The sequence below is a fragment of the Sorex araneus genome, chromosome 6, assembly GCF_027595985.1.
Source record: "Sorex araneus isolate mSorAra2 chromosome 6, mSorAra2.pri, whole genome shotgun sequence".
In the NCBI taxonomy this organism is placed as follows: Eukaryota; Metazoa; Chordata; class Mammalia; order Eulipotyphla; family Soricidae; genus Sorex; species Sorex araneus.
Genome location: NC_073307.1, coordinates 97,851,665 through 97,876,529, shown reverse-complemented (window position 1 = coordinate 97,876,529; position 24,865 = coordinate 97,851,665). Strand labels below are relative to the sequence as shown.

The following is a 24,865-nucleotide window of genomic DNA, read 5'->3' as shown; positions in this document are numbered from 1 at the left end:
GGGGCCTGAGCAATAGTCCAGTGGGGAAGGCGTTTGCCTTGCATGCGACCGACCCAGGTTTGATCCCCATATCCCATATGGTCCCTCATGCACCACCAGAAGTAATTCCTGAGTTCAGAGCCAGGAGTAACCCCTAAGCATCGCTGGGTGTGACCCAAAAAGCAAAGATAAATAAAGGGGGTGTTTGTTTTCTGTAGCGCTGGAGAGAAGGGAGCGTGTCCCGAGTATATGAGGGCAGAGGTGAGGCGCAGCTCTGCCTTTGGGTGGCATTCAGAGACAGGCTTCAGGAGGACTGGCCTTTGGGGTAGGAACCTTGCCGGGACTCACCTGGAGGCTGGCACAGAGACCTCTCTCGGACTGGGTCGCTGGGCGGAGAGGGTCCTCACTGCTTCTCGCACGTCTCCTCACTCCTTTCCACAGCCCACGGTGCTGCTGCATCCTGTGGCCGGGCCTAGCTGGGGGGGGTGGGCAGAGGCCGAGGCGTGGGCTGTGGAACCTCACTTAGGAATGCCGGGTCCCTCTGCCTCACTGGGCTCCGGGCACAAGTGCAGTGTGACCCCGGCAGGCCTTAGGCTGCTGCATCTTCCAGGGCACCTTGGGGGCCAGGCGGGGCGGGCAAAGGGCACCTTCCCCAAACGGGGCCAGTAGCTGTCCCAGGAGGGTGGCTGCAGTATCCACAGCTGGCGCCCAGCGCCCTGGCCGAGGCTGGCCAGAGCTGCCCTGGACTGTGCGCACGGGGACACAAAGTCAGGGGAGAGCATCTGGAGGTGATGAGGACCTAAGTATCTTGCTGTGGAATGTTCTGGTAATTGTTAGCCCTGAGGAGAGGCCCCTGGCTCTCAGTGTTTGCATCACCATCAAGAAGGTGTTTGCTGCTGGCTCCTCTCAGGTTCCCATCCAGGGGCGGCGACACAGGACTCGAGAACATGCCCACGAGCACCTGCCCTGCGGGGAAGCCATCCCGTGGGACTGGAGTGGCCTCCCGTCCTCTGGGCCTGTTTTGTCCTGCTCACTTGCTTGTCCTGCTCACTTGCGCCTCCAGAAACCCTGCCTTTGCGCTGTCACAGAAGGCCCCCCACAGCAGTGCAGTCCTGGGCCCCCGGGCCAGCAAGAGCTTTGGCGGGGGGCATTCAGGGGGCAGCCACCGTGGGCAGGGAGCACGTCCTTCCTCCCTGTTGGCACCGGGCACTCCTCCACTTGCATTCCGACCACCCTGTGCAGCTGCTGGCCTGGTGGGTGCCGGCCTGTCGGTGGTTTCCGCCCTTGGCTCCCTGGGGCCAAGTCAGGTAATCCCAGCGCCCTGGACGCAGCTCCCGGCGTCCTGGCAAAGGCCTTTGCTTACTCAGGTTTCTAAATAAGTCATCAGCCCACGGCTCAGCCCAGCCAGTGTTGACAGCCGCGGCCCAGGGCTCTCCCTGGCAGAGTTCAGTCGGCTCCACCTGCCCAGGAAAGCCCGCCCTGGGCAGGAGCAGCGGGTTCTCCGGCAAGCTGCGCCTCAGCAGGATCCGGGGCTCTCTCCGGGGCTCCAGCAGGCTGACTCACCACACGCTCCGTCCACAGAGCTGCCCCGCCTGGAGGAATGGGGCCCGGCGATGTTCTTTCCACCACTCCCAACTCCATCTCTTTCCCCAGAATGCCTCCTCCAGGAAGCCCTCCCTGGCCCCTCCCAGTGGGTTTCCTGTACGCCCAGCTGTCATGCTGTGCCGCCAGTTTAGCTTTGGGTGTCAAGGACACTTGTCATCTGGCCTTCTTGGCTGCAACACCGTTCCTGCTGCCTGAGTCACTCAGAGAAAGGATGTGCTTTAGTACCAGGGCACCGGTACTAAATCCACCCTCCTTGAAAGAACGATACAGGTGGGCATTCGTCTCCATAGCCAGCCGTGAGGGGCAGAAATCCTCCTGTTAGCAAACACGAGCCCTCGTTGGCCCCATTCTGGACCCTGGGGAGCAGCAGAAATGGAGCGGACAGAGTGACCTTCGGGGGCTCGGAGCAGCCCTGAGTGCAGAAGAGGGGGCCCTCCTGAGCAGCCGTACAGCCCCCCCACCCCGCAGGCCTTGTGGAGAGGGGGTGGCAGGGCCAGGTCTCCTCTGTGCTCGGCCTCCTGGGGGGGCCCCTTGGAGGGACGCTTCCTTCGCATGGCCCGGCCTAAAGGTGCAGAAGCTGTCCCAGACCAGACCTTGTGCCACTTGCTAGTGGCAGGATGGAAGATCTTGTGGGGCCCAGCACAGACTCCCCCCCGCCCCCACCTCACCCCTGCCCCCAGCGGATGTTGCTGCAGTGGTGTTTCCCAGGGACAGGGGGGTGAATCGCATCTTGTTCGCCCCTTCAATGCCAGGTAAGAGCCGTTCGCTTCAGCTGAGACAGTTGAACACACAAAGGCTTGAGTCAGCCTTGTCCACGGCATTTCTAGAAGCCCTTCAGGAGCTGCATTCGCAGGCTGGAGAGAGGGTGCAGGGGGAGGGCTCTTAGATGTGCCCTGTTCAGTCCCGAGCACTGCAAGGAGTGAGCCCAGAGCCCCGGGTAGCTGGGGCTACCGGCTTTTTCATGCGTGGGCCCCAAGTGCCCAAATAAAAGCAGACATTTTCCTTTTCCGATCATTTCCCTATAGGATTGCCCGGTTTTAAAGCTGGCGGGTCTTGAGTGCCGAGGCAGATGGAGTAGCTCAGGGCCATGGATATGATTATTTGGGGTGCAGCTAAGGTACCCCAGTGTGAAGATGGGCCCAGGAGTTCACGGGAAATTCTGTGGGGTGGAAGGAGTGGGGGACCAGTCAAGTAGGTGACCCAAGGGTTCTGATGCCGCGGCCAGGGATGTTTACTGGAGCAGCTAGGTGGGGAGGGCAGGTGAGGAAGGAGGGGAGGTGCTCCCAGAGGAAGTGCTCTTCTGCTTTTCCAAGTTACTGGCAAGTCCTCTTTAGGTACTTCGTGCCTCGGAGGTTCGCCCCACTTGGGACCTCCAACCACTTCTTTCCACCACTGGTTTCTGCCTGAAACGGCCCCGTGTGGACACTGGGGGTCAGGGGCAGCTCTGAGTCCCCTCCTCTAGCACTGAATGAGAATTGGGAGGATGCAGTGGGGGTGCCTGCTGGACCGTCCTAGGGCCTCGGCACACAGCGTACCCTCAAGGCAGCCTAGCTGCTGGCCGAGGGCGGAGCTGAAAATAACTCAAAAATAACTCTGTCTAAACACATCCTTCCTCTCCAGTTTATTTATTGGATATATTCTGCCTCGACAATACATCTGAGAACCGAGCCTTGTGGGTTCCCGTGTATTTGTCTTCATGAATAATTAAAGATTGTGCTCTAGAGTGGTCTGTAAGGTTGTTGGAATTGGGGGGTTATTTTTTAAAACCCGCAGACTTCCAGGTCCTCAGCAGCTGTTTTCCCCGCCTCCTGCTTGGTGGGCGTCAGCCCCCGGAGCAGGGCGGCTGGTCTCGCCCTGCGTTTGCCAGGTGGTGCCGCGCATGCGCCTGACGGGGCCCTCGCCTCTGGGCTGCCCTCCAGCTGAGGAAGGGGGGAGCCCTGGGCAAGGGCATGAGAAGAGGCGCCTCGGAGGGGGCCGGGAGGCCTGATGGCCACAGCTCAGCTGGCAGCCCTGGTGCCCTGTGCCTGGCAGCGAAGGGACCCCAAGAGGGCTGGTCTTGCGGACTCGCCCTTCAGAGCTCGAACCTCCCCCCGTAGTCAGTGTGGTCAGCAGCAGCTGGTGAGACCCTGGACTGACCCTTCAGCTGCAGCAGGCAGGGTACATGTTTTCCTTCTCTCTGCCCAGCTGGGCGCCACTGGCTCCTCCGAACTATTTCTGTGGGCATGGAAAGGAATTAGGTGCGGGCCCAGGGCCTTTGGGCCGCAGGTTAAAGGTTAAAGGGCAGAAGCAGCAGGTTGTATTGGCAGCAGTCACAGTAGTTTGCAGGTTGGGGCGTCCTCCGAGGAGCCTCACGGTGCTGGGCCAGGGTCTGTCCACGGCTTCGCAGGTCTGAGCTCAGCCTTCTGGAGCCAAGGGGATGCACTGTCCACGCTTCCCTGGAGGGTGGGCACCGCCACCTCTGGCCACCAGGCCTCTCGAAGCCTCGATTGCTTTAGTAACACAGGAACCTGCTAGACCTTCCGGCCCTGGGTTGTCCCAGTCTTGGGTGTGAGGACCCGATGGGAGGTGTCAGCGCCCTGCCTGGCATCGGGGACATGACCCATTATGATGCTGCGGTTGCTGTGGGAGACCCTCAGAGCCGCGCCTTTGCCCCTGGGGTAGGGAGGCTACCATGTCGGGGCCTGTCGGGAGCCCAGCGGGACAAGCCGTGACAGCCAGGCATGGGGACCACGTGTGGAAGGACCATTGTGGTCCCCGTGTGGGTCAGCCAACCCGGAACTGCTGTGATGCACCCGTGTCAGCTCTCCTCCAGGGCAGGCGATGGCAGAATAGGCGGTGCCAGTGCAGGTGACACCAGGGCAGGCAATGCTAGTATAGGTGACGCCAGGGCCAGCGGTGCCAGTGCAGGTGACACCAGGGCCAGCGGTGCCAGTGCAGGTGACGCCAAGGCCAGTGGTGCCAGTGCAGTCAATGCCAGGGCAGGTGACACCAAGGCCGGCGATGCCAGAGCCTGCACTTGGCCCTGCAGCCTCTGCAGGCATCAGAGGAGTGGCCTGGAGGAAGACTGGCTCAGAGTCCCTAGGAAGCAGAAGGTAGGACGCGCGTCGGCCCGACCTGCAGCACCTCTCACCAGCCGCCGTCTGCTCCGGCTCTTGCAGCCTTTGCACCCCGGGTCTCGGCCCCTTTCCGATGAGCGCGCTCGTCAGCCTGTGTTCCTGCCGACATGGGCCCCTGCGCGCTGCTCCCCACACCCAGCCGGCTTCTCCACTTCACCCCACATTGCCGGCACCCCCAGGGCACCCTGCTTTCACCCATGCACAGCCAGGCCCCCGGCCGGGGTGAAGGTTTCCGTGGGGTGCCGTGGTGGTGAGGTTGAGGGGTTGCCGTGGTGTGCACTAACTGACCAGTGACTGCCCTTCCGGGTGTGCCCTCTCTGCTCTGCCCTCGGGCATCCAGTCCCAGGGGTGACGAGCTCCCTTGCTGTCCTCAGGGTCCCCACCTCTCCCACCTTGTACCGTGTACTGGGATCTGACTAACTTTAGACTTCTGGTGGGTGCGGAAGATTAGCACAGCAACCCCGCAGGTGTCTTTGTTCCAGCTCGTTATTTTACAGCTCAGGTCGGTCCCTGTCTGCGCGCTGATTCTGCCGGGTTACAGCAGGAACCTCCTGGTCTGAGAGCCCAACTGTTGGCCTTCTCTTTACTTTCTCCTTTTTCTCTCCTCTCCTCCTCCATACTCGGCCTCCCTCCTCTCCTCCTCCTCCTCCTTTCTCGGCCCCTCTCTCTCTCCCTTCCCTCTGCAGTTACCTGTGTGGTAGGTATTCTGTGTCCCTGCCCCTTAGTGACCCTGCAGATTGCCTCCACCCTGTCCAGCAGGAAAAGCCAATCTAAGTGTCTGTGACCTTGGAGGGGTTGCAAAGATGGTCTTGCGACCTTAGGCTAAATGAGGGTCTGTGGGAAGACCAGTGGAAATAATGCGTGTACCCCGTGAGAGTTTGTAAGACACGACCCCTCAGATCACCTGTTTGTGTGACCGGACGGAGGACTTGGTGACCTGCCCCTTCCTCCTCTGCTTGCTGACCTTGGAGGCGTCTCCCTGCACCTCTGCATCCTCCGGCTTCCACTCTGAGGGTGCTGCTTGCCCTGTGCGGGTGATTGAGGGGCTCAGCACCCAGGCTGCAGTCCCCAGTGTTACTGCTCAAAGGCTGGGGAGGAATCTGTGTACTATGTTCGTGGTGTTTTTCCACGCAGTCTTAGTTTTTGGCCTAACTGATCTCCGTGTTCCGTGTGTGTGTGCCTGTGTGTGCATAAACAAGCGTACACGTGTTTGTGTACCCTCACAGCTTTATATTTTGAAATTCTGTCAGGGGTCCTGTCTTTCCCAAGATCGCCTGCATTTTCCCTTGCACCTTTTTAGCTTTCTCTTTTTTTTTTTTTTTTCTTTTAGCTTTCTCATTTGCGCTGAGGGCCTGCCCTGTGGCAGGCTTTGTAGAAGGCAGTGCGGGGAGAGTGGAGGGGAAAAAGACAGAGGTTAGGTTTGCTCCCTCTTAGGGTTCGAAGTTGGGGTGCGGGGGGTGGTGTGTGTCTGGCTGCTTGAGCTCTGGTCGGGCTGGAGGCTCCCTCACAAAGAGGCGGTTCTCCAGTTCCCTCCTGCCTCGGGCCCCGGTTTCACCCTGGCGCTTTGGTTGTCATGGGGTGGCCAGTGGGAGGAGAGTGCCCTGGCACGGTCACCCCAGGCCCAGCCTTGGCCCTGGGTGCCCACGTTCAAGGTGCTGGGACTGCACGCACTTGGTCTCTGCCCCCACCCCTACACCAAGTCCCGGGGACTCCCGGGCTGCTGCCTGCTGCCTGGCATGGTCACGGCAGCTGCTCCATCCTCGGCCTCTGCACTGTTTACCCCGCGCTGCGTGGAACCGGTGTGACCTGTTGGCACAGTCGCTTCCGGCACCTGTAATCATAAACCCCGGCCCAGCTCTGATTCCAGTTACCGGGTGCTGCTTAACGGGCTCGGCTGACACTAACCCCCAGGCTCGTCCGCTGGCAGCTCCGCAGGCCTGTGCTGTGATTGGCACGAGACTCAGGCAGGGAGAGTGGGAGTGGGGGGTTCTGTGGGGAGCGCGGGCTGTGGAGGATCCCTCAAGGTGGGGCTCGTCCCCAGGTCCCACTCGCCCTGCTGGCCCCGGTCTCTGGAGATCCACCTGCTGACCCTCTGGCTCCAAGCAGGGTACATTTAGGATGCGGCCAGATCTTAGAGTTGTCACCACCTGGGCTCCCCCCGCACCGTGGCGGTATTGGGAGACGGTGTGACAGGGAGATGGTGCGCAGTTGGCATGGGATGGCGGCAAAGAGGAGACCCTGCGAAGGCCCCGAGCCCAGGGCCCTCTGTGAGCTCAGGCCGTGGGCCCGCGTCCGAGGAAGCCCCTCCGGCCCCCCAAGTGACGCAGTTGCTCTCGTCTGTTCCTGCTGCTCTCGGCCGACTCCCGGCGCTCCTCTCTCCGCAGGTGGGGAACTACAAGCGGACGGTGAAGCGCATCGATGACGGCCACCGTCTGTGCAGTGACCTCATGAACTGCCTGCACGAGCGGGCGCGCATCGAGAAGGCCTACGCCCAGCAGCTCACCGAGTGGGCGCGGCGCTGGAGGCAGCTGGTGGAGAAGGGTAGGCAGCACAGCCCGCCGCCCTGCCCCCCCTCTCACCCGCTCTGCGGGGAACGGGGTGCTGCCATCCAGCATCCCGGGCTGGCCAGCGCTCCCGATCCTCCTAGGGACCCGGGGCAGAGCCTCTGGGACGCTCCACTGACCTGTTTCTCTCAGCACGGTTCCGCTCACGACTTTCCTGCAGGTCCTGGGCAGGCTGGGCCTTACAGGAAAAAGGATGGAGACCGTGGCAGCCCCACTGTTGAGTTTCAGCAGGAGGAACTGCGGGGTGGGGTGGTGTGGGGCCTGCCCCTTCCTCCCAGCCAAAGCCAGAGAAGATTCCGGAGTTCTGTGGCCTAATGCTGCTGTGGAGGACCTGAGGGGTCTGTCTGAGGAGGGATTCCTGGGACCTAAGCCGGCGATGGGAGTCTCTCAGGGTTGGGGGCCCTTCGGCGCTCCTGAGAGGGGCTGACCAGGGGAAGCAGAGGCCTGGAGACTGGGCCCTCAGTCACCTGCGGCCCTTTGCACAGACTCTGCCAGCCTGGGTGGCGGAGCAGGCGAGCAGGGCGAGCACGCCACTCGGGAGCAGAGCCGCCCCCTCTCTGGTTCGGGACTTGAGGTTTGCAGAGCGCTTCCCTCTCCCCACCTGTGACTAGATGTCCTCACTGTCTCTCCTGCACCCACAGGGCCCCTCCGGGCTCTGCCTCCTGCGCCCCGCCCACCAGACCCGGCAGGAAGATGACAGGCTGGATTGTTTCCTTCCTGAGGCCAGGGAAGGGACTCAGGCACCCATACCCCTCTCTGGATATTTCCATCTGGGCCAAAGCAGTGTCTACCACCAGGGCCTCTTGCCCCCCAGATACGGCTCCATCCCACTGGGTTGGAGCATCCCGGAGCATTGGGGGTTCTCTCCCTGCCACCCCCCGGGGGTGGGGAGCCACAGACCAGCAGGACAGAGGTGGGGAGACAGAGGCCCCGGGCTCCAGTGGGCAGAAGCCAATGAAAATGCCAAGATTCGGGCTTGAGGGTTGTTTTATTTTTTCCCCCCAAATAGATGGGCAATTTAAAAGAAGGAAAGGTGTGTAATCCACCAATTTCCCTGACAAAAGAATGCCAGCAGATCCAGCTTCAGTTCCTTATTCCTTCTTTTCTCCATCCCAGGAGCTGAAAAAGAGCAGCCACCGAGAGGCATTTACCCAGCCAAACAGAGGCTCTGCACTGGGCAGTGGGGGCGGGAGGGTCTCCCGGGCCGAGTGGCAGTGCCCAGTAACCCACCGGCTTCTCTGCCTCCTGCCAGGGCCGCAGTATGGGACGTTGGAGAAGGCCTGGACGGCCTTCATGGTGGAGGCGGAGCGGGTCAGCGACCTGCACCTGGAGGTGAAGTCCTCGCTGATGAATGAGGACTTCGAAAAGATCAAGAACTGGCAAAAGGAGGCTTTCCACAAGCAGATGATGGGCGGCTTCAAGGAGACCAAAGAGGCCGAGGACGGCTTCCGGAAGGCGCAGAAGCCCTGGGCCAAGAAGCTGAAAGAGGTGCGCCCCCTGCTGGCTGCGGCTGCTCTGTCGCATGGGCCAGCACTTCCTGGGGTCCAAGATGCTTGGAGCTGTGCTCCCCAGGGTGCTCCCTCCCTGGGACATCCCAGTCCATCTTACAGCCCTGGAGACTGATGGAAGCGTGCCTGGGGCAGCACACACCCAGCCTCTCAGACACCTGCGGTGCCTCCCTGCCCCAGTGTCTGCTCAGCCGGAAAAGGCCCTTTGGGGGCTGGAGCCACAGTGCCATGGGTGGGGCATTCTCCTTGCGTGTGGTCCACCCAGGTTCTGTTTCCCCACATCCCTGAGCACTGCTGAAGTGATATCTGAGTAAGCCCTGAATACGGGGGTATGCCCTGCCCCTTCCTTCAGCCCCCCACAAGTAGAGGTCCTTTTGCCTAGTCACTGTCACTGTCACTGCTTTTGCCTAGTAGAAAGGATTAATTAAAATTCTATTCGTTGGGGTTTTTTTCTCAAATTTATTATTATTTTTTTAATTTTTACTTTAGGGAATATCCAACATTTTTACAGTAATCTTTAATTACTTTTTTATTATTTTTTGTATTATTTTTTTTTTATCTCCAGCCCCTGATGTCTGTTTTCTCAGAGTGGCAATGGAAGCCCTGGGGTCTTGTCTGCAGGGCGCGCTGGAGGTGGCCTGCCTCCCTCGCCCTCGGCCTAGCCCGCTCAGCCAGCTGGCCTTTGCCTGTCCCTGCGCCTGCCCCTGCCCTCCTCAGGGCCTCTCTGACAGGCTTGCTTTCTGTCCTTTGGTGTCTTGGCCACATTGTCCTTCGCTTCCTCTGTCCCTGACCCTGTTGGTAAGAAACCAGTTGCAGCCTCATCCTGCCTCTCTAGAACAAGTTCTGACTCGGGCTCCAGCGCAGAAGATTTTGGCCGGCCGCGTTGGCCTGGCGGTGGTGTGTTCTTCATCTGTGTGTGGAGTCGCCACTGCCTGGGCAGAAACCGTGTCCCAAAGCCTCCCCGAGCACTGCCCCTCTGGCCGGCTCCTCCCTGGAGCGGCCACTCCAGCACCCTGGCCTGCTCTCACCCCTCGCAGCCGCACCTGCCCAGCTTTTCTAAGCAGCAGTTTTGCTTCCTCTGGTTTTCTGTTTCTCTGTTTTGTTTTTCGCACTCGTCCTTCCCTCTGTTGTTGGTGGCTGCAGTGATGGGTGCCCATGAGCGCTGGCACACGCTGTTTGCCGGGGGGTCACATAGGGTCGCACATCTGCTTCCTGGGGGTGGGGCCTGCTGGCCATGGGGCTAACGTGCGTCTCAGAAACAGCGCACTCGGTGTGGTGCTCTGAAGAGCGGACACATTTGCAGCTGCCAGGACTGCTCCCAGGACCTACGGCCAGCTTGGGCATGGGACTCAGGCCGGGCTTGCACAGCAGGATTTTTATTTATTTATTTTTATCGAGTCGCCATGAGATACAATTCCAAAGCTTTCATGTTTGAGTTTCATACAATGATTGAACACCCACCCCTCTACCAGTGCACATTTCCACCACCAGTGTCCCCAGTATCCCCCCCACCCATCCCCACCCTCCCCCTGCCTCTATGGCAGACAGTTTCCCCCATACTCTCTCTACTTTGGGGCATTATGGTTTGCAATATAGTTACTGAGAGGCCATCACGTTTGGCCCTTTATCTACTTTCAGCACACATCTCCCGTCCCGATCCCTGCAACCACCATTGGCTTAGTGACCCCTTCTCTATCCCAGCTCCCCTCTCCCCCAGCTCCCCTCTCCCCCAGCTCATGAGGAGGCTGCCAACTCTGGAGCAGTATTCCTGGCCCTTGTGTCTACTGTCCCTGGGGGTCAGTCTCATATGATGTTATTTTATATTGCATGGCAGGGCTTTTAGCCCCTGAGTTCTCTCCAGGAGCATGTGGGGCCAGGAAGCCCAGAGCCTTCCTACCTCTGTGGCTCCACGTCCTGGGCAGCTCTCTCCAGCCCACGTCTGGGTGCTTCCTCAGGCCCCGGGAGCTCCCTCTCTGGTGCTTCTCAGCATCTTTCTCGGTGACTTGATCCTGCGCTCGCCTCCTCTCCCCTCTCCCCCACAGCCAGACTGTGCAGGATGGCATGAGGAATTTCCTGCTGTACCACTCTGGGCAGCACGGGCCCCAGCTCTGCGGATCCTCTGGTGAGGATTTTGGGATTTCCTAATGTGCCGCTCAGGAGCTCTCTTCCCCTGTAGGTAGAAGCAGCAAAGAAGGCCTACCACGCAGCCTGCAAGGAGGAGAAGCTGGCCATCTCACGAGAAAACAACAGCAAAGCAGACCCGGCCCTCAACCCCGAGCAGCTTAAGAAATTGCAAGACAAAGTAGAGAAATGCAAGCAAGATGTTCTTAAGGTAGGCTGTGCACCTCTGGCATGTCGGACACACACGACTGCCGTCACGGGTGGCACATAGGCTGGTGCCTGGCAGACACGTAGCCGCAGAGACTGTTCCTGGGAGCACCAGACCCCGGACATTTCCCAGCCTGGTGCTGTGCAGGAGTGGGGGGCAGGGCGTCAGCACGGTGTGACCACAGAGGGTGGGAGACCCAGTTCCCAGTGCCCCGGAAAGACATGCTGCTGACAGGGAGGGAGCCACTTGAAGAAGGTTCTAGAGCCTGGGCAGGGGAGGGCAGTGAGGTGGAGGCTCTGATACTTTATAATTGCACTGGAAGGGAGTGGCAGGAGTCCCCGTGGAGGGTCAGGCTGGAGAGCAGCCCCAGGAATGTGTGCCCACCAAGAACAGCGCCACACCTGCCCGGCCCCTCGGAGCTGGCTCCCCTCAGAGCCCAGACATGCAGCTGTGGGCTGCCACAGCCCCGGGGCATCGGTGACAGCCGCCCTCCTCCAGCTCTGCGGGGCCTCCTGGGAGCCCTTTGAGGTGCCTAGTGGCCAGAGCTCGTGCCCGTGGGGATCTGGGGGACCTGAGAAGCTGTCCCAAAAATGTTGTCAGATACGGCAGCACGAGAGATGTTGTGGATGCGGAGGGCATGGTCTCCGTGCCCCTGCCAGGCCCAGCCCCAGATCCTGGGCACCGGCGGGCTGGGGGCCTCGGAACAAGAACTGGAGGGGGGTCCAGGGGGACAGGATACTGTCCACTGTGCCACTGCCCTTCAGGGCTCTTATTCCACTAAGGTCACCTGTGTGGCTGATTTCCCCTTGTCACCTGCGCCCCCAGTCCCCGTGCAGGTGGGTGGAGGTGTGTCCAGGGTCAGAGCAGGCCGAGGGATGGGGCCGGTGGCGCTGAGCCGGGTCTGGGTTTCCCGCAGACCAAGGACAGATACGAGAAGTCCCTGAAGGAGCTGGACCAGGTCACCCCCCAGTACATGGAGAACATGGAACAGGTGTTCGAGCAGTGCCAGCAGTTTGAGGAGAAGCGGCTGCGCTTCTTCCGGGAAGTTCTGCTGGAGGTGCAGAAGCACCTCGACCTGTCCAACGTGTCCAAGTAAGTGTCCTTCCTGCCACCGCACACATCACGGTGAGGCTGGAGAAGCCGCCACTCCTGGGAAATGTCACCCAGGACCCCTCTGCCGAGCCCGCCCACCCACACCACTGCTCTTGGGCCTGAGGACACCCTGCTCCTTGCTCTAGGGCGCGGTGGGGTGGGGGAACCTGTTCTTCACACCAGACCAGGAGCAGGTCCCACACCTCTCGGCTGGCACCCTCCAGCCCAAGCTGACCTCCGGCTCAGCCCTGACCTCTCAGTGGCCTGGATCACGGGCCGGGAGCATGAGAACTCCTCTGTCCCTCTGTCTGTCCCGTTGGGCGTCTGGGCTGACGCATTGTTCTCCAAGTAGTGAAACCACCACCAGGGTTAAAAGGTCAGGGCCTGCTGTCAATGGAACATTCATTTCCATGATGTCCTTCTGCCTAAACTCGAAGGCAGCAGTTACTGGCAGCTCCCTGCCACCGGGCCCTTCATCTTTACGATGGTCTCAGACAGTAGGTGCTCCTGGCTTCCAGCTTATTGGTGGGGAAACTGAGGCTGAGCGCAATGGAATGAGTGGTAGGAGCGACACAGCCAGCAGGGCTCGGCTGGGGCTCACCAGCCCTTCCTGTCCAAGCAGCAGAGGATGTGGTGCCCGTCCCCCGTGGGCAGGTGTCGCCTGGTACAGAGGGACCTAGGGCACCACCAGAGTGACCCAAACTAGGTGGCTTCACTGTCGAGCGCAAACAGCTCAGCCGGCAGAACAGTGGAAAAACATTCTCGAGATTCCTTGCCCGCATCTATCTGTCTGTCCTGCGTCCAGGTGCCCCCTTAGACAATGGCCATGGCCATGGATTCAGGTCACCTTGTTGTCAGGTTTTAATTCAGTCACCTCCATGAAGATCCAATTTCCGAATAAGGTCCCGTTCAAAGGCACTGGGGGCCTCGCGTTCCCCCATAACCGGGGCCACTGCCCCAGCAGAGGAGGGTTCTGAGGCCCAGAGCAGGTGGATCACTGGCGTACGACTCTCCCCTGTGGGACGTCTGAGCCGTCAGCCGCCGGTGCTGCCGAGGGAAGGGGTGTGGTGGGAGCCAGTGTGGTTGCCAGGTGGCCTTGGCACATCTGCGCGGCAGCCTGCCCGCTTTGGGGGGGAGGGCTGCGGGCAGCTCTGCTGACTCAGTTCTGGACCCGATAATAGACCCACCCTGGCGGCCGTGTGGCCGGGATGCTCGTGTCCCCTGCTCTGTCACAGGGCAGAGCTGCTGCCACTGGTCTGCTCTGGAGCCGGTGTGTCGGCGTCGCAGCCGCAGCTTTCCGGCCTCCGTTGTCGGCGCCCCCACCCCGCCTGTGGCCGCCAGATGCGGCGTGGACTCGCATGGCTATGGGGCCCGAGTGACCGAGCCGTGCCCTCTCCCACGCAGCTACAGAAGCATTTACCGGGACCTGGAGCAGAACATCAAGGTGGCGGACGCCGTGGAGGACCTGCGCTGGTTCAGAGCCAACCACGGCCCCGGCATGTCCATGAACTGGCCGCAGTTCGAGGTAAGGGAGGCTGCGTCTAGCCCCTGACCCGGGAGGGCTGGGCCCAGGGGCCGGTACATGCTGTCCCCCTCTCTCCACCACAGCTGGCCCTTCCTTTTGGGTGGCAGCACCGCTGTGCCGGAGCCAGGCCACCATGGCGCCCTCGGACGCTCCGGCAAGGCTGTGTGCTGCCCGGTGAGGGCGCGGCCACTCAGCACCCAGGCCGGGAGGGGAGCGGGGGCTGCGGCCGGGCTGCCCGTCCCAGCCAGCCCTCCTCGGCCCTGAGGGAATGGACGCGCTGCTGCTGGGAGCCTGAGGGCTTGGCCTCCCCCTGAGGAAGCCGGGGGCCTGGGCCCGGCCCCGTAGCTCCCCCAGCTTGCCCTGTCCCGTCCACCTGCAGTGCGGCCAGTCCTGGGGTGCAGCTTCCTGGAGCTTCTTGAGAAGTGGCCGTGGGTGCAGCACGGGGCCTGTTGGGAATTCCGTGTCCCCCCCCTGGGGCCCAGAGCAGGGTGGCCTTGCCTCCCCAGGGCACCCAGCGGGAGGATCCTCGGGTCTGGGCACCCAGTGAGCAGAGGGGTCTGGAAAGGAAGCCTTGGTGGCTGAGCAGGGGGGTGTCCTGGCCGGCGCCATGAGGGTCCCTTCCCTGTGGGTCCCGAGGGCAGGCCAGCGAGGACCCAGTGCTTACCGTCCCGCTCTTCTCTAATGCGATGCCTTGTCTTTATTTTCCATGCTTCAGGATGAAGTAAGTCTCCAGTTCAGGGCTTAGTGCGCCCCCAGCCTCCTCCTGTGGGGGGGAGGGCGGGGACGGGGGCTCGGGGCTGCTTAAGAGAGTGCTCAGATGCCTGATCCCAGGAATCACGACACTGCTTATAACCAGGGTCCAGCTCCCTCTTCTCCTGGGGCTGCAGGCCCTCATCCGGCCCAGGGACAGCCTCCCGGGCCTCCTGCCGCCCCTGGTTGGAGTGAGTGGCTGGCGGGGGGCGGGGGGCGGTGAGCCCAGGGAGAAGCAACTGCCCGCGCTGTCTCCCGCTGTCCCAGCCCCTCCTGTCCCCAGCAGTGCTGTCCTGGGGGGTGCACAGCTTTGCTCTAAGGGTCCCCGGCAGGCAGCTCAGAGTGAAAAGGAGCTTTTATTCGGGGAACACCGAGAGGCTCTGCCCCGTGGCACTGCTTTGCCGCCTGGGTCTGCTCCCCACCCTTCAGAGCACCCCACTCAGGCCCGGCCTCACGCCTCCTGGGCACCAGCAGTTCAGAGCGTTGCAGGGAAGGGCTGATGGGCTGCCCTCGGGCTACCTGGAAGGGCCAGAAACTCTGATGAGGCCCCAGGCTCCCCTCTGGCCTGGTGGGGCCGGACCACGTGCCCCAGGAGGAGAGGGAACAGATAGAGACTTAGGGCAGGTGCCCAGGACACCTGAGTGACCCCTACCCCCTTCCAGCCATCTGCGGAGGGGTCTTCCGGGTCCTTCTCCCCGGGGCTCCTCAGGGCTCTTCCCCATTCCCAGAAGTAAGGGGGCGGGAGCTTGAGGTTTGCCAGGCAGTGAGGGGAGCACCGGAAACGGGCCAGGGCTGGCAAGAGGGGTTAGCCAGCTGTGCCCCCCACACACTCCCTCATCTCTGTCCCTTGCACGCTGCCTAGGAGTGGTCTGCAGACTTGAACCGGACTCTCAGCCGGAGAGAGAAGAGGAAGGCCGCTGATGGCGTCACGCTGACGGGCATCAGCCAAACGGGCGACCAGGCTGTGCCACACAAGTCCAGCAGGTGGGTGCAGGCAGCCCTGCCCAGGGCCAGGCCCCACGTCCTGGTGCCTTGGGGCCTCGGAGAGGAAGCCCTGGCCGCAGGCCGCTTGGGCCCCGGCCGTAGCCCTGCTGTGTCGGGCAGAAGCCGGGAGAGTAGAGCAGGAAGAGGCCTTGTCCCCTGTCCCCTTTGTCTGACTTCACTGTTGGCTGAGCCACAGGCAGAGGGAAGAGGCGGCACTGGAGTCCTCAGAGCGTCCCGGACAGCGTGGCTGTGTTTGTGAGCAGGCCTCAGGCTCCCTGACAGACGGGCACCCTCCTGGGGATGTCTCCCCGCCCGGGCAGCCGCCCTGGCTTCCCAGGCAATGGGTCTGTTGTCCTTCACCAGCAAGGTCAAGTGGCTGGAGCCTCGGGCCTGTCGCAGAGCCCGAACCTGGATGGGGGGGTGGGACATTGTGACATCACCTCCAGGGGGCTCAGGGGGTAGGTCCTAGACTGGCCAGTGCTGCTGCCCTGACCCCCAGAGAGTCAGCTGGAGAAAGGTGCCCCAGGAAGGGAGGGGCTCGTGATCTGACGGGTGTCCGGAATGTGGGCAGTGGCAGCTTGGGGCCAGCGAGACCATTGCTGGCCGCTCAGGGCCCCTCGGGTGCTGTTTGAGCTCTTCTAAGCTCTCCTTACTGGCACAGCTTCAGCTGGACACCCAGGAGCGTCCCCAAGTGCCCCCAGCACACACCTGCCCTGCCCTTCCGTTTGCTCTGGCCGTCGGCCGGCCCCGTGCAGGCAGGCCTCTGGCAGCCGGGCTCCGTCTCTGTGCTGGGTCCTGTGAGGCGTCTCACTGCGCCTCGGGCTTCTGTGCGGCTGGGCTGGGGGCTCCCGCACCCGGTGGGCTCCTCGCCGTGTGCCTGCCCCATTCCCAGCATCGGGAGGAGGGCCACGGCCCCTCAGTGCCACCGGAGGGGCTGGTCTGTGTTTTCTTTTCTTTTTTTTTTTTTTTTTCATTTTGGGTCACACCTGGCGATGCACAGGGGTCACTCCTGGCTCTGCACTCAGGAATTACCCCTGGCGGTGCTCAGGGGACCATATGGGATGCTGGGATTCGAACCCGGGTCGGCCGTGTGCAAGGCAAACGCCCTACCCGCTGTGCTATCACTCCAGCCCCCTGGTCTGTGTTTTCTGCCCGACGCTCAGAGCGTGCCTGGCTGCCAAGCGTTGCCGCGAGTCCGCTGGGTGCTCCCCATTTCTCCCATGCCACGGGGTGCCCCTGTGGCCTTGTAGCGGGGCCCACCCAGCAACACAGGGGCTGCAGTGCCGGGGCCCCCTGAAAGCTCTCTCCCTCCCCTAGTGACCTGAACGCCCAGAACAACCCCGCCCGGTCAGCGCTGTCCCTGTCCAGCTACAACCCTTTCGACGACGAGGACGACACGGGGAGCACCGTCAGTGAGAAAGAGGACACCAAGGCCAAAAAGTTGGTGAACACCCTGTGCTCTGGGCCCTCGGGGCTCGCCCGTGCCTGTCCTTCCTCTCTGGTGGCCGCTTGCCCGCTCGGCTCCCCACGCAGTGCAGGAGCCCGGCCGTGCACAGGCTCGGGAGGCGCCACTCGCCATGCCGGCCGCTTTCTCTATCCCACGCTAACCTGGACGCCGGGCTGGCCCCCGGCGGCTCCCCTGCTCAGGGCCCCCGCTCGCCCCCTTGTCTTGCAGCGCGAGCAGCAACGAGAAGCCTCAGAGCTACCCCGCCGACTGGTCGGACGATGAGCCCAGCAACCCCTTCTCGTCCGCCAGAGCCAACGGGGACTCCAACCCTTTCGAGGAGGACACCCCAGGGACAGAAGTGCGGGTGCGGGCCCTGTATGACTACGAGGGTCAGGAGCATGACGAGCTGAGCTTCAAGGCCGGTAGGTGCTGGGGAGAGGGCATTTCCCGTTTGGCGAGACCCCAGCTACTCTCCTTTGTGGATCCCCTGCCCGCCCCCCGACCCGGGCCTCCCGCCTGTAGACCACAGCAGCCTGGCCCCGTTTCCCGGGACAGCCTGGGTCCCGCTCCTGCGCGCTCTGCCTGCCCAGGGCCTCCTGCTTCTGCCGGTCGCTGTAGCTCTGGGGCACTTCACCAAAGGGCTAAAAGGCCCATCTGAAGCCCACCTAGGGCAGGTGTGGCTCTGAGCCGGCCAGCATGGGCCTTTTGGAGGGAACCCGCCCTCCTTCCTTCCTTTTTTCCTTCCTTCCTTCCTTCCTTCCTTCCTTCCTTCCTTCCTTCCTTCCTTCCTTCCTTCCTTCCTTCCTTCCTTTCTTCCTCCCTCCCTCCCTCCCTCCCTCCTTCCCTCCCTCCCCACTCCTTCTGGAAGCCCCTGAAAATGCAGCCACCTCCCAAGGGGTGAATGCCTTACAGTGTGCCTCAGGGACCACCAGGGCAAGCCTGGAGGCCCCCACTGCACAATTCTTTGGGCCATAACCCCTGTTTCCAGCTCGGGGTAGTTCCCTGACACCTTGTTGCTTAATTCCCAGTTTTCTCACTCCTCTAGTGGCTGTGCCAGCCATGTATTATGGACGCTTCTGCTACAAGTGAATTATCACATAAAAACTCATCCAAACAGGTGTTTGTTCCCATCATTTAAAGAAATTATTTTATTGAATCACCATGAATTACATGGCTTACATAGAATTCATGAATTACAAAGTTATTCGTGATTGAGTTTCAGGCATGTAATGTTCCAACACCAATCCCTTCACCAGTGTCCACTTCCCTCCACCAGTGTCCTGTCCCCAGTTTCCCTCCTGACCCCGCAGCCTCCCTCTGTGGCAGGCAACTAATTTTTTTTCTTTTTCCTTCCCCCGCTCCCCTTCCAGGCACTGTGGTTTGCCATGTTGTTACTGACGGGGTAACATGCACGTCATGTGCCTTCTTTCATCATCTAGTCCTGGTCCAGAGTGACCACTTCTCTCTGTCTTAGTGGCCCTTCCCTGACCTGTCTCCCCCCCGGCCCCCACCAGGAACAGGCTTCACGCTGAGAACCAGTCCTCCTCCTCTGCCTTCGGGCGTCCGTCACACCCCTGCCCTGCTTCCGCACATCCTGCCCGTCAGTGAGCTCACTCGCCCTGTCCCTCTGACTCACGTCACTGGGCACGGCGCTGTCCAGGTCCGCCAGGTGGCAGCACGCTGTGTGACTTGGCCTTTCCTTAGGGCCGAGGAGCGTTCCACTGAGGGAACGGCCGGAGCGTCTTTAGCCCCTCACTGTTCCGGGGCACTCGGGTTGTTTCCGATCTGGGCTGTTGCGATTAGCGCTGCCATGAAGCACAGCTGCCCCTTCTGCACAGTGCTTGGGGGCCCTGGGGTGTATCCTCAGTAATGTTTCCATCGTTTTTTATTTCTGCATTGCCCCACTCCGTTTTCCATCGGAAACTCCTGGCCTCCCGCCCAGCACAGTGCTCTTTCCCGGTACTATGATAGCTGGTTCCTGCCCAGCGCCCTGTCCTCGGTCCCGCGCATGCTCAGAGTGGGCTGCCAGCACCAGCAGGGCAGGCGGGAGGAGGGCAGGAAGGAGGTGGGGCCGGGTCGGTGCAGGGGTCCACGGAGACACCGGGCAAGGAGCGTCCATGGGAGGACGAGGCTCTCGCTCAGGAGCCTCCCTCCAGGTGATGGCGAGCCTCAGCCCCTAGATATCCCCCCTCTCTGCCGGCCAGGACTGAGTCTGGGTGTTGCTGCCGGCACGGCACAGCGCCCCCGGACTGCAGCCTCTGCTCCCTCTCCTGAGGTCTGAGCTCAGGGGGCCCTTCGGGGGCCTTTGCACAGCCCCCGCTCTGCGTACAGCCTGCTCCAGCATGGAAGCCCCCAGACCGCGGTGGCAGGACTGGCAGGACCCCAGGGTCAGGTGCCCGCCGTGTGCTGAGCACGGCCCCGGCACCTCCGCCTCCTGTCTTGCAGGGGAGGAGCTGACCAAGGTGGAGGACGAGGACGAGCAGGGCTGGTGCAAAGGACGCTTGGACAGCGGGCAGACGGGCCTGTACCCCGCCAACTACGTGGAGGCCATCCAGTGACGGGCGGGGCGGGCTGGCGAGGGCTGGAGGCCGTGGGGCCAGGAAAGGCGCCTTCCCTGCCACAGACGGTGGCTCTGCCGCTGCCAGCTTCATGGTGTCTCCTGCAGACAGACGAGCTGCTCTTCCCCGGGGCCCGGCACGGGGTTCCCCGCTCCCCCAGGCTGCGTGCATGCGGCCTGACTCCGTCTGTGCTCCCTGGCCCTGGGTGCCCCCTCCCCGGGCAATAGTGGGTTCATTACCCCGAATCTCGTGTCCCTGCTTCCTGTCTCCGGCGAGGCCCGTCACCCACAAGTGAAATGAACAAAGATGCCATTTTCTGAGCGAAGATCTTGAGATTTTTTTTTTTTTTTAATTTAAAGGCTCTTGTACAGTTGGGGTTTTTTATATATATATATACCTGTTCTTCCATTCATTTGTACTTAAGTTATGGCACAGGATGATGCTCCACCCACCCCCGGGGTCGAGTCCCCTTGCATCTTTGTCAGCAGCCGTGCAGGCCAGTGCCCCGCGCCCACAGCCTGCCCCCCTCAGCGGCAGCAGCCAGGCCAGGTGGGGGGCACATTTGCTCGCTCTCAGGACACGCCTCACGCTCGGGGACCTTGGTGCGCTCACCGAGGCAGCTCTCACCCGTCTGCCATATTTCAGGCCTATTTTCACACTCTGTAAACCCCGACTCCTGCCAGCCGCCCACTGCATCAGACCTGGACGCTGGCGTGAGACTAACTTCCCGGTCTGCGTTCCAGTACTCTCGGGGACCGGAGCACTGTCTGCTGTCTCACCGAGTCGGGGCCTGGGACACAGGCCTGGCTGCTGGGCTGGACCTCGGGGCCCGCACAGGAGTCAGTCCCAGCGGCTGGACCCCACTGCCCCCCGCCTCCGTCCTTCCCGTAGCACAACACTGGAAATCTTTCCGCCCTCGGCCAGCCCCAGAGGCCACAGGGCACCCCGCAGCAGGCAGGCCTTCAGAGGGGCCCAGGGCGCCCGGCGTGGAAGGCACACGTGTCCCTCTCACCACAGTACCTTCCCGGCAGGAACTCGCGTTCCCTCGCTACAGATTGACCAAAATTCTCTCTTCAGTTTAGGAATGTCGTTAAGCCGCTAGTATTTTAGAAAAAAAAAATCAATAAACAGTTGATCTTGCAAATCTGCCGGCGTCTGTACCACTCAAGAACCTCGGGCACACGCCCCAGCTGGGGACGTGTCTGCTGCAGTTCCTGGACCACCATCCAGGATGCCTTCCCCCAAAGTGGGCGCCACGTCCCCCCAAACAGCCGCACCTGGCCCCGGGCTTCTCCTCACCCTGCCTCTCGGAGCCCTTTTCCTACCTGTGCCGGGCTCGGAGGGGCCCGAGGCTGTGTGCCCGCTGGGCGCTGAGGAGCACGAGGCAGACAGGGAGACGGGGCTCAGCCCACGTTGCAGAAGATGCGAAAGGCCTCGAAAGGTTGGGCTGAGCTGAGTGCCCCAAGGTCCCAGGACAACTGGGGCTCAACCCCCACTTACGGAGGCTGCAGGGCTCAAAAGTCCAGTGTAGCCTCCTGTCCACCTGGCAGCGGCCCGAGGGACCCTGGGTCCCCTGCCCCCTCCCGTCCCGCTGTCCCTGCCCAGAGGGACCAGCCGACTCCCCGCCCCCTCAGGCCTTTCCCTCCCCAAAGAGGCTCCAAGTCTGACTCCAGTCTCCAAGGAGATCCCCAGAAGACGGACCCCAGAGTACAGACCCCAGGGGCTGTGTGCCCACCGTGCGCTGAGCACGACCCCACGTTGCTTGCTGCCTTCTGTGTCGTGGGGAAGAGCAGCGCCTTCCCCCTGCTCTGTCTTGTCCTGGAGGGAGGGTATGGCGGGGACTTGGGAATTTTTTTTTTTCCTTGTTTTCTTTTTGGGTCACACCTGGCAGTGCTCAGGGGACCATATGGGATGCTGGGGATCGAATCCAGGTCGGCCGCATGCACAGCAAAAGCCCTACCCGCTGTGCTATTGCTCCAGCTCCTGGGACTTGGGAATCTTAATTTAGCCCTGTGTGCCTCAGTTTCCCCAAAATGGCATCTGCATCCAGCTGGAGGAAGGGGTGAGGCCAATGCCACAAGCAAGCCCCTCGTGGTCCCTGGTGCGACCATCATGCCTGTGCCCCATTTCCCCCAGCCACGTTCCAATCCCTCAGGACCACTGCTGTGTCCCGACCTGAGGTGGGGTCTCCGGGATCCTGGGCAGCCTGCCCCACCCTTCGGCAGCATGGGGGCTCCGTCACCCTCTCAGTCCCCCACTCATGCCGGACTAAACGCTCTGGCCATACGCCACCCGCCTGTGGCGTAGCTGGTGACTCCCCGGGGAGAAAGGACCACGAGGGTAAGGTGTGAGCTGCTCACGCTCACAGAGGGAAAACTGGGGGCGCTGAGGTCGACCTGAACCCCAGCGCTGGGAGGGAATTGGGGGGCTGAGCAAGCTGTGCGGGACGCGGGTGCACTCAGGAATGAGGACCCCCAGGCTTGGCTTCTTAGAAAATGAGCCTGTCTCGAGGGCCCAGCAGGGCTGTCCCACCTCAGCCCTGGGAGACGCGGCCGCTCATGCAGCAAACGGTGAATGAAACGCAACGGCGCCCCAAGCACGCTCGCGCTGCTGCTGACGGCCCGAGGGGTCGGCCCCTGCTCCGGGAAAACGGCCAACAGCAAAGCAGGGGACCGGGCAGGGGCAGATGAAAAGCCTTTGCCCTGTGGCGAGGAATTGAGGCTGGGCGGGGGCGGGGGACACATCAGGACCCAGGACAGAGGGCACCCGGGGTGGGGCTGGGCAGCTTCTCCCCGGCTGTGGTTCTGGGAGGCAGGTGAGTTGTTACCCACTGGGGGGCCGGAGGCGGCGGGGAGGTTACTGACAAGTGCAGCGCTAGAAAGGCCCACTCGCGCTAGAGGGAAGCCAGTCTGTTGGCAGAGAAGTTGTCACTTGCCCCCGCACACACCCATAAAGGGACCTTCCCCCCCAACCCCAGGAGTAAGGGACCCCACTGTCGGCACAGGATACCAGAGAGCCTGAAATAAGCCAAGGGTGCTTGGCTCCGGGGTGGCGGGTACGTGCCTGTTAGGCTGACAGCTCAGCGTTCACACAGCTGGACTCCGTCCTATCACAGAATGCGGAGTCAGATGATAGAACTGAGGCCGAGGACATAGGGCTTAAGGCCGTGCCTTGCATGTGGCAGATCCCATTTCAATCCCTGGCACCCCAGATGGTCCATCGAGCACTGTCAGGAATGACCCCTACGCACAGAGCCAGGAGTCAGCCCTGAGCATTACCGGCTGTGGTCCCCAAACAAAACGAAATTCTACGAATCCTGGGGAACAGACACCACCTTCTTTTCCCAAGTTTTTTCTCAGACCTCCGCACGCCCTCTCCACGTTCTTCTCTAGGAAAATCCTGACTAGACCGTATTGGCACCAAGTGGTCAGGCACGGGGGCCAACACAGGGCAATGATGCCGCTTTTCAGGGCCACGGAGGCACAGGGTTCATTCTCTCCCTCACAAACCCCGGCTGACAGATGGAGAGTGGTCAAGACGTTCTTGGAAGCAAGTGAAGGATCTCTGAGACGCTCTGATGGTGTATAAGGGGAGACGCAGTTTGGTTCCCCGCATCCCGTATAGCCCCCTGAACACCCCCAGGATTCCTGAGTGCAGAGTCGCGAGTAACCCCTGAGCCTCTCCAGCTGTGGCCCAAAAAGCCAAAACAAAACAAAAGAACAGCATAATAAATACAGTTGAGGGGCTGGAACAATAGCACCGCGGGCAGGGCGTTTACCTTGCACGCGGCCGACCTGGGTTCGATTCCCAGCATCCCATACGGTCCCCTGAGCACTGCCAGGGGTAATTCCTGAGTGCATGAACCAAGAGTGACCTCTGTGCATCGCCGGGTCACTCACTGTCATCCCGTTGCTCATTGATATGTTCGAGCGGGCACCAGTAACGTCTCTCATTGAGAGGCTTATTGTTACTGTTTTTGGCATATCCAATACGCACGGGTAGCTTGCCAGGCTCTGCCGTGTGGGCTCCATACTCTCGGTAGCTTGCCGGACTCTCCAAGAGGGGCGGAAGAATCGAACTCGGGTCAGCCTCGTGAAAGACGAATGCCCAACCGCTGTGCTATCGCTCCAGCCTGCATCGCCAGGTGTGATCCAAAAATAATAAATATAGTTGATGCTATGTATAATGCAACATATTGTGCAATGCACTTGTCACTGGCATCCCTGTGTCCTGTTATTCCCCCGGCCACCAATGGCCACAGGCATTGTGTCTGGGAAGCTCAGGGGTGCACTGTCTCACGTGCAAGGCCTGGACTTCGATCCCAGTGCTCTGGGTGTGGCCTGGTGCCCTCTCCCGGTGGGGCCAGCGCAGCACCATAGTTCAAGGTCCTGGCATTGAATTGCCAGCCTGGGGTGTCCCCTGGGCCCCCTGAGCACTGCTTGGGAGCCCCATCCCCACCCAAGAAAGAAACTCATTCCGTGACTCAGAGCTCTGCCCGGCGTGAGTCTCGCAGGGAGAAAGGGAGCGTGGGCTCGGCTAGCCTGCTGGTGGTTCGGGCAGAGAGCCTGTGTCCGCGTTCTCTCCACCGCCCGCCCTAGGCCAGAGCCTTGGCAGGGGTGGGGTGAAGCTGTTCAGGTAATAACCAGTTGTGGTCTGGCCTTTAGCGGAGTCTTCAGCCATGGGGGCTGGGATAGGGGATATTAAAGGAAGGTCCGAGAACCCCTGGGCCAAGCCCCATTCCTGTCTCAGCTGACGCCGGCAGGAGCAGGCGCGCAGACCTGTGCCTCGTCCTCCCCCATCCTGCCTTGGACCCCAGCTGGGAAGCAGGTGATGAACCCAGGCCTCCTGGGCCATCCGGAATCCAGCCCCCCCTTTCCAGACTCGTCTAAAGGAATCACGGCACAATCCAGTCATAACAGAAAACAAAACTCGTGAATCACTCAAGGAGTCAGTCACGCCCCTTCTGCACCCACAGGAAGACGTGCAGAACGGAGCCCTCGGCCCAGGCCTGGCAGGGCCTCGAGATCCACTGGCATAAAAGTTTCTGCAGGAGGACGTGGGCCTGCTTCTACTTATCCACATTGCCCGGTTATAACACTAGAATTTTCCTAAATGATGGAGGGATGGCACGTGGTTTCCTCACGCCAATTTTGGTAAATACTAAATTTTACTTATGATTTCCAGAGGCCCAGATATGGGCTGACCCAGGTCAAGACATTCCTGAAAAATAAGGTAATGGAGTTTAATTTAAGCCTTATGACCAAACCGGTTTTGTCCGCTCAGGGAAAGAATGGACAAGGCCGCTCTTCACTGGGCGTCCGTTTTAACAATCTCTTCTGCAAACACCCATTCTCTGTGCAAGACAATTCTAAATGTTAGGAACACCTTTGAGGGTTATTTTTCCTGCC

The 24,865-nt window shown here is 61.3% G+C and overlaps 1 protein-coding gene across 1 annotated transcript in view; it reads left to right on the top strand.

The window, feature by feature from the left end:
* Window positions 1–19,777, top strand: part of PACSIN2 (protein kinase C and casein kinase substrate in neurons 2) — a 103,260-nt gene extending 83,483 nt beyond the window's left edge. The window contains exons 3-11 of the mRNA XM_004610558.2: window positions 7,085–7,241; window positions 8,517–8,752; window positions 10,949–11,104; window positions 12,018–12,193; window positions 13,598–13,718; window positions 15,331–15,452; window positions 16,770–16,892; window positions 17,128–17,321; window positions 19,345–19,777. Coding sequence (XP_004610615.1) covers window positions 7,085–7,241; window positions 8,517–8,752; window positions 10,949–11,104; window positions 12,018–12,193; window positions 13,598–13,718; window positions 15,331–15,452; window positions 16,770–16,892; window positions 17,128–17,321; window positions 19,345–19,457 — 1,398 coding nt within the window. The 3' untranslated portion in view covers window positions 19,458–19,777. The remainder of the gene's footprint in view (window positions 1–7,084; window positions 7,242–8,516; window positions 8,753–10,948; window positions 11,105–12,017; window positions 12,194–13,597; window positions 13,719–15,330; window positions 15,453–16,769; window positions 16,893–17,127; window positions 17,322–19,344) is intronic.
* Window positions 19,778–24,865: the final 5,088 nt, after the last annotated feature.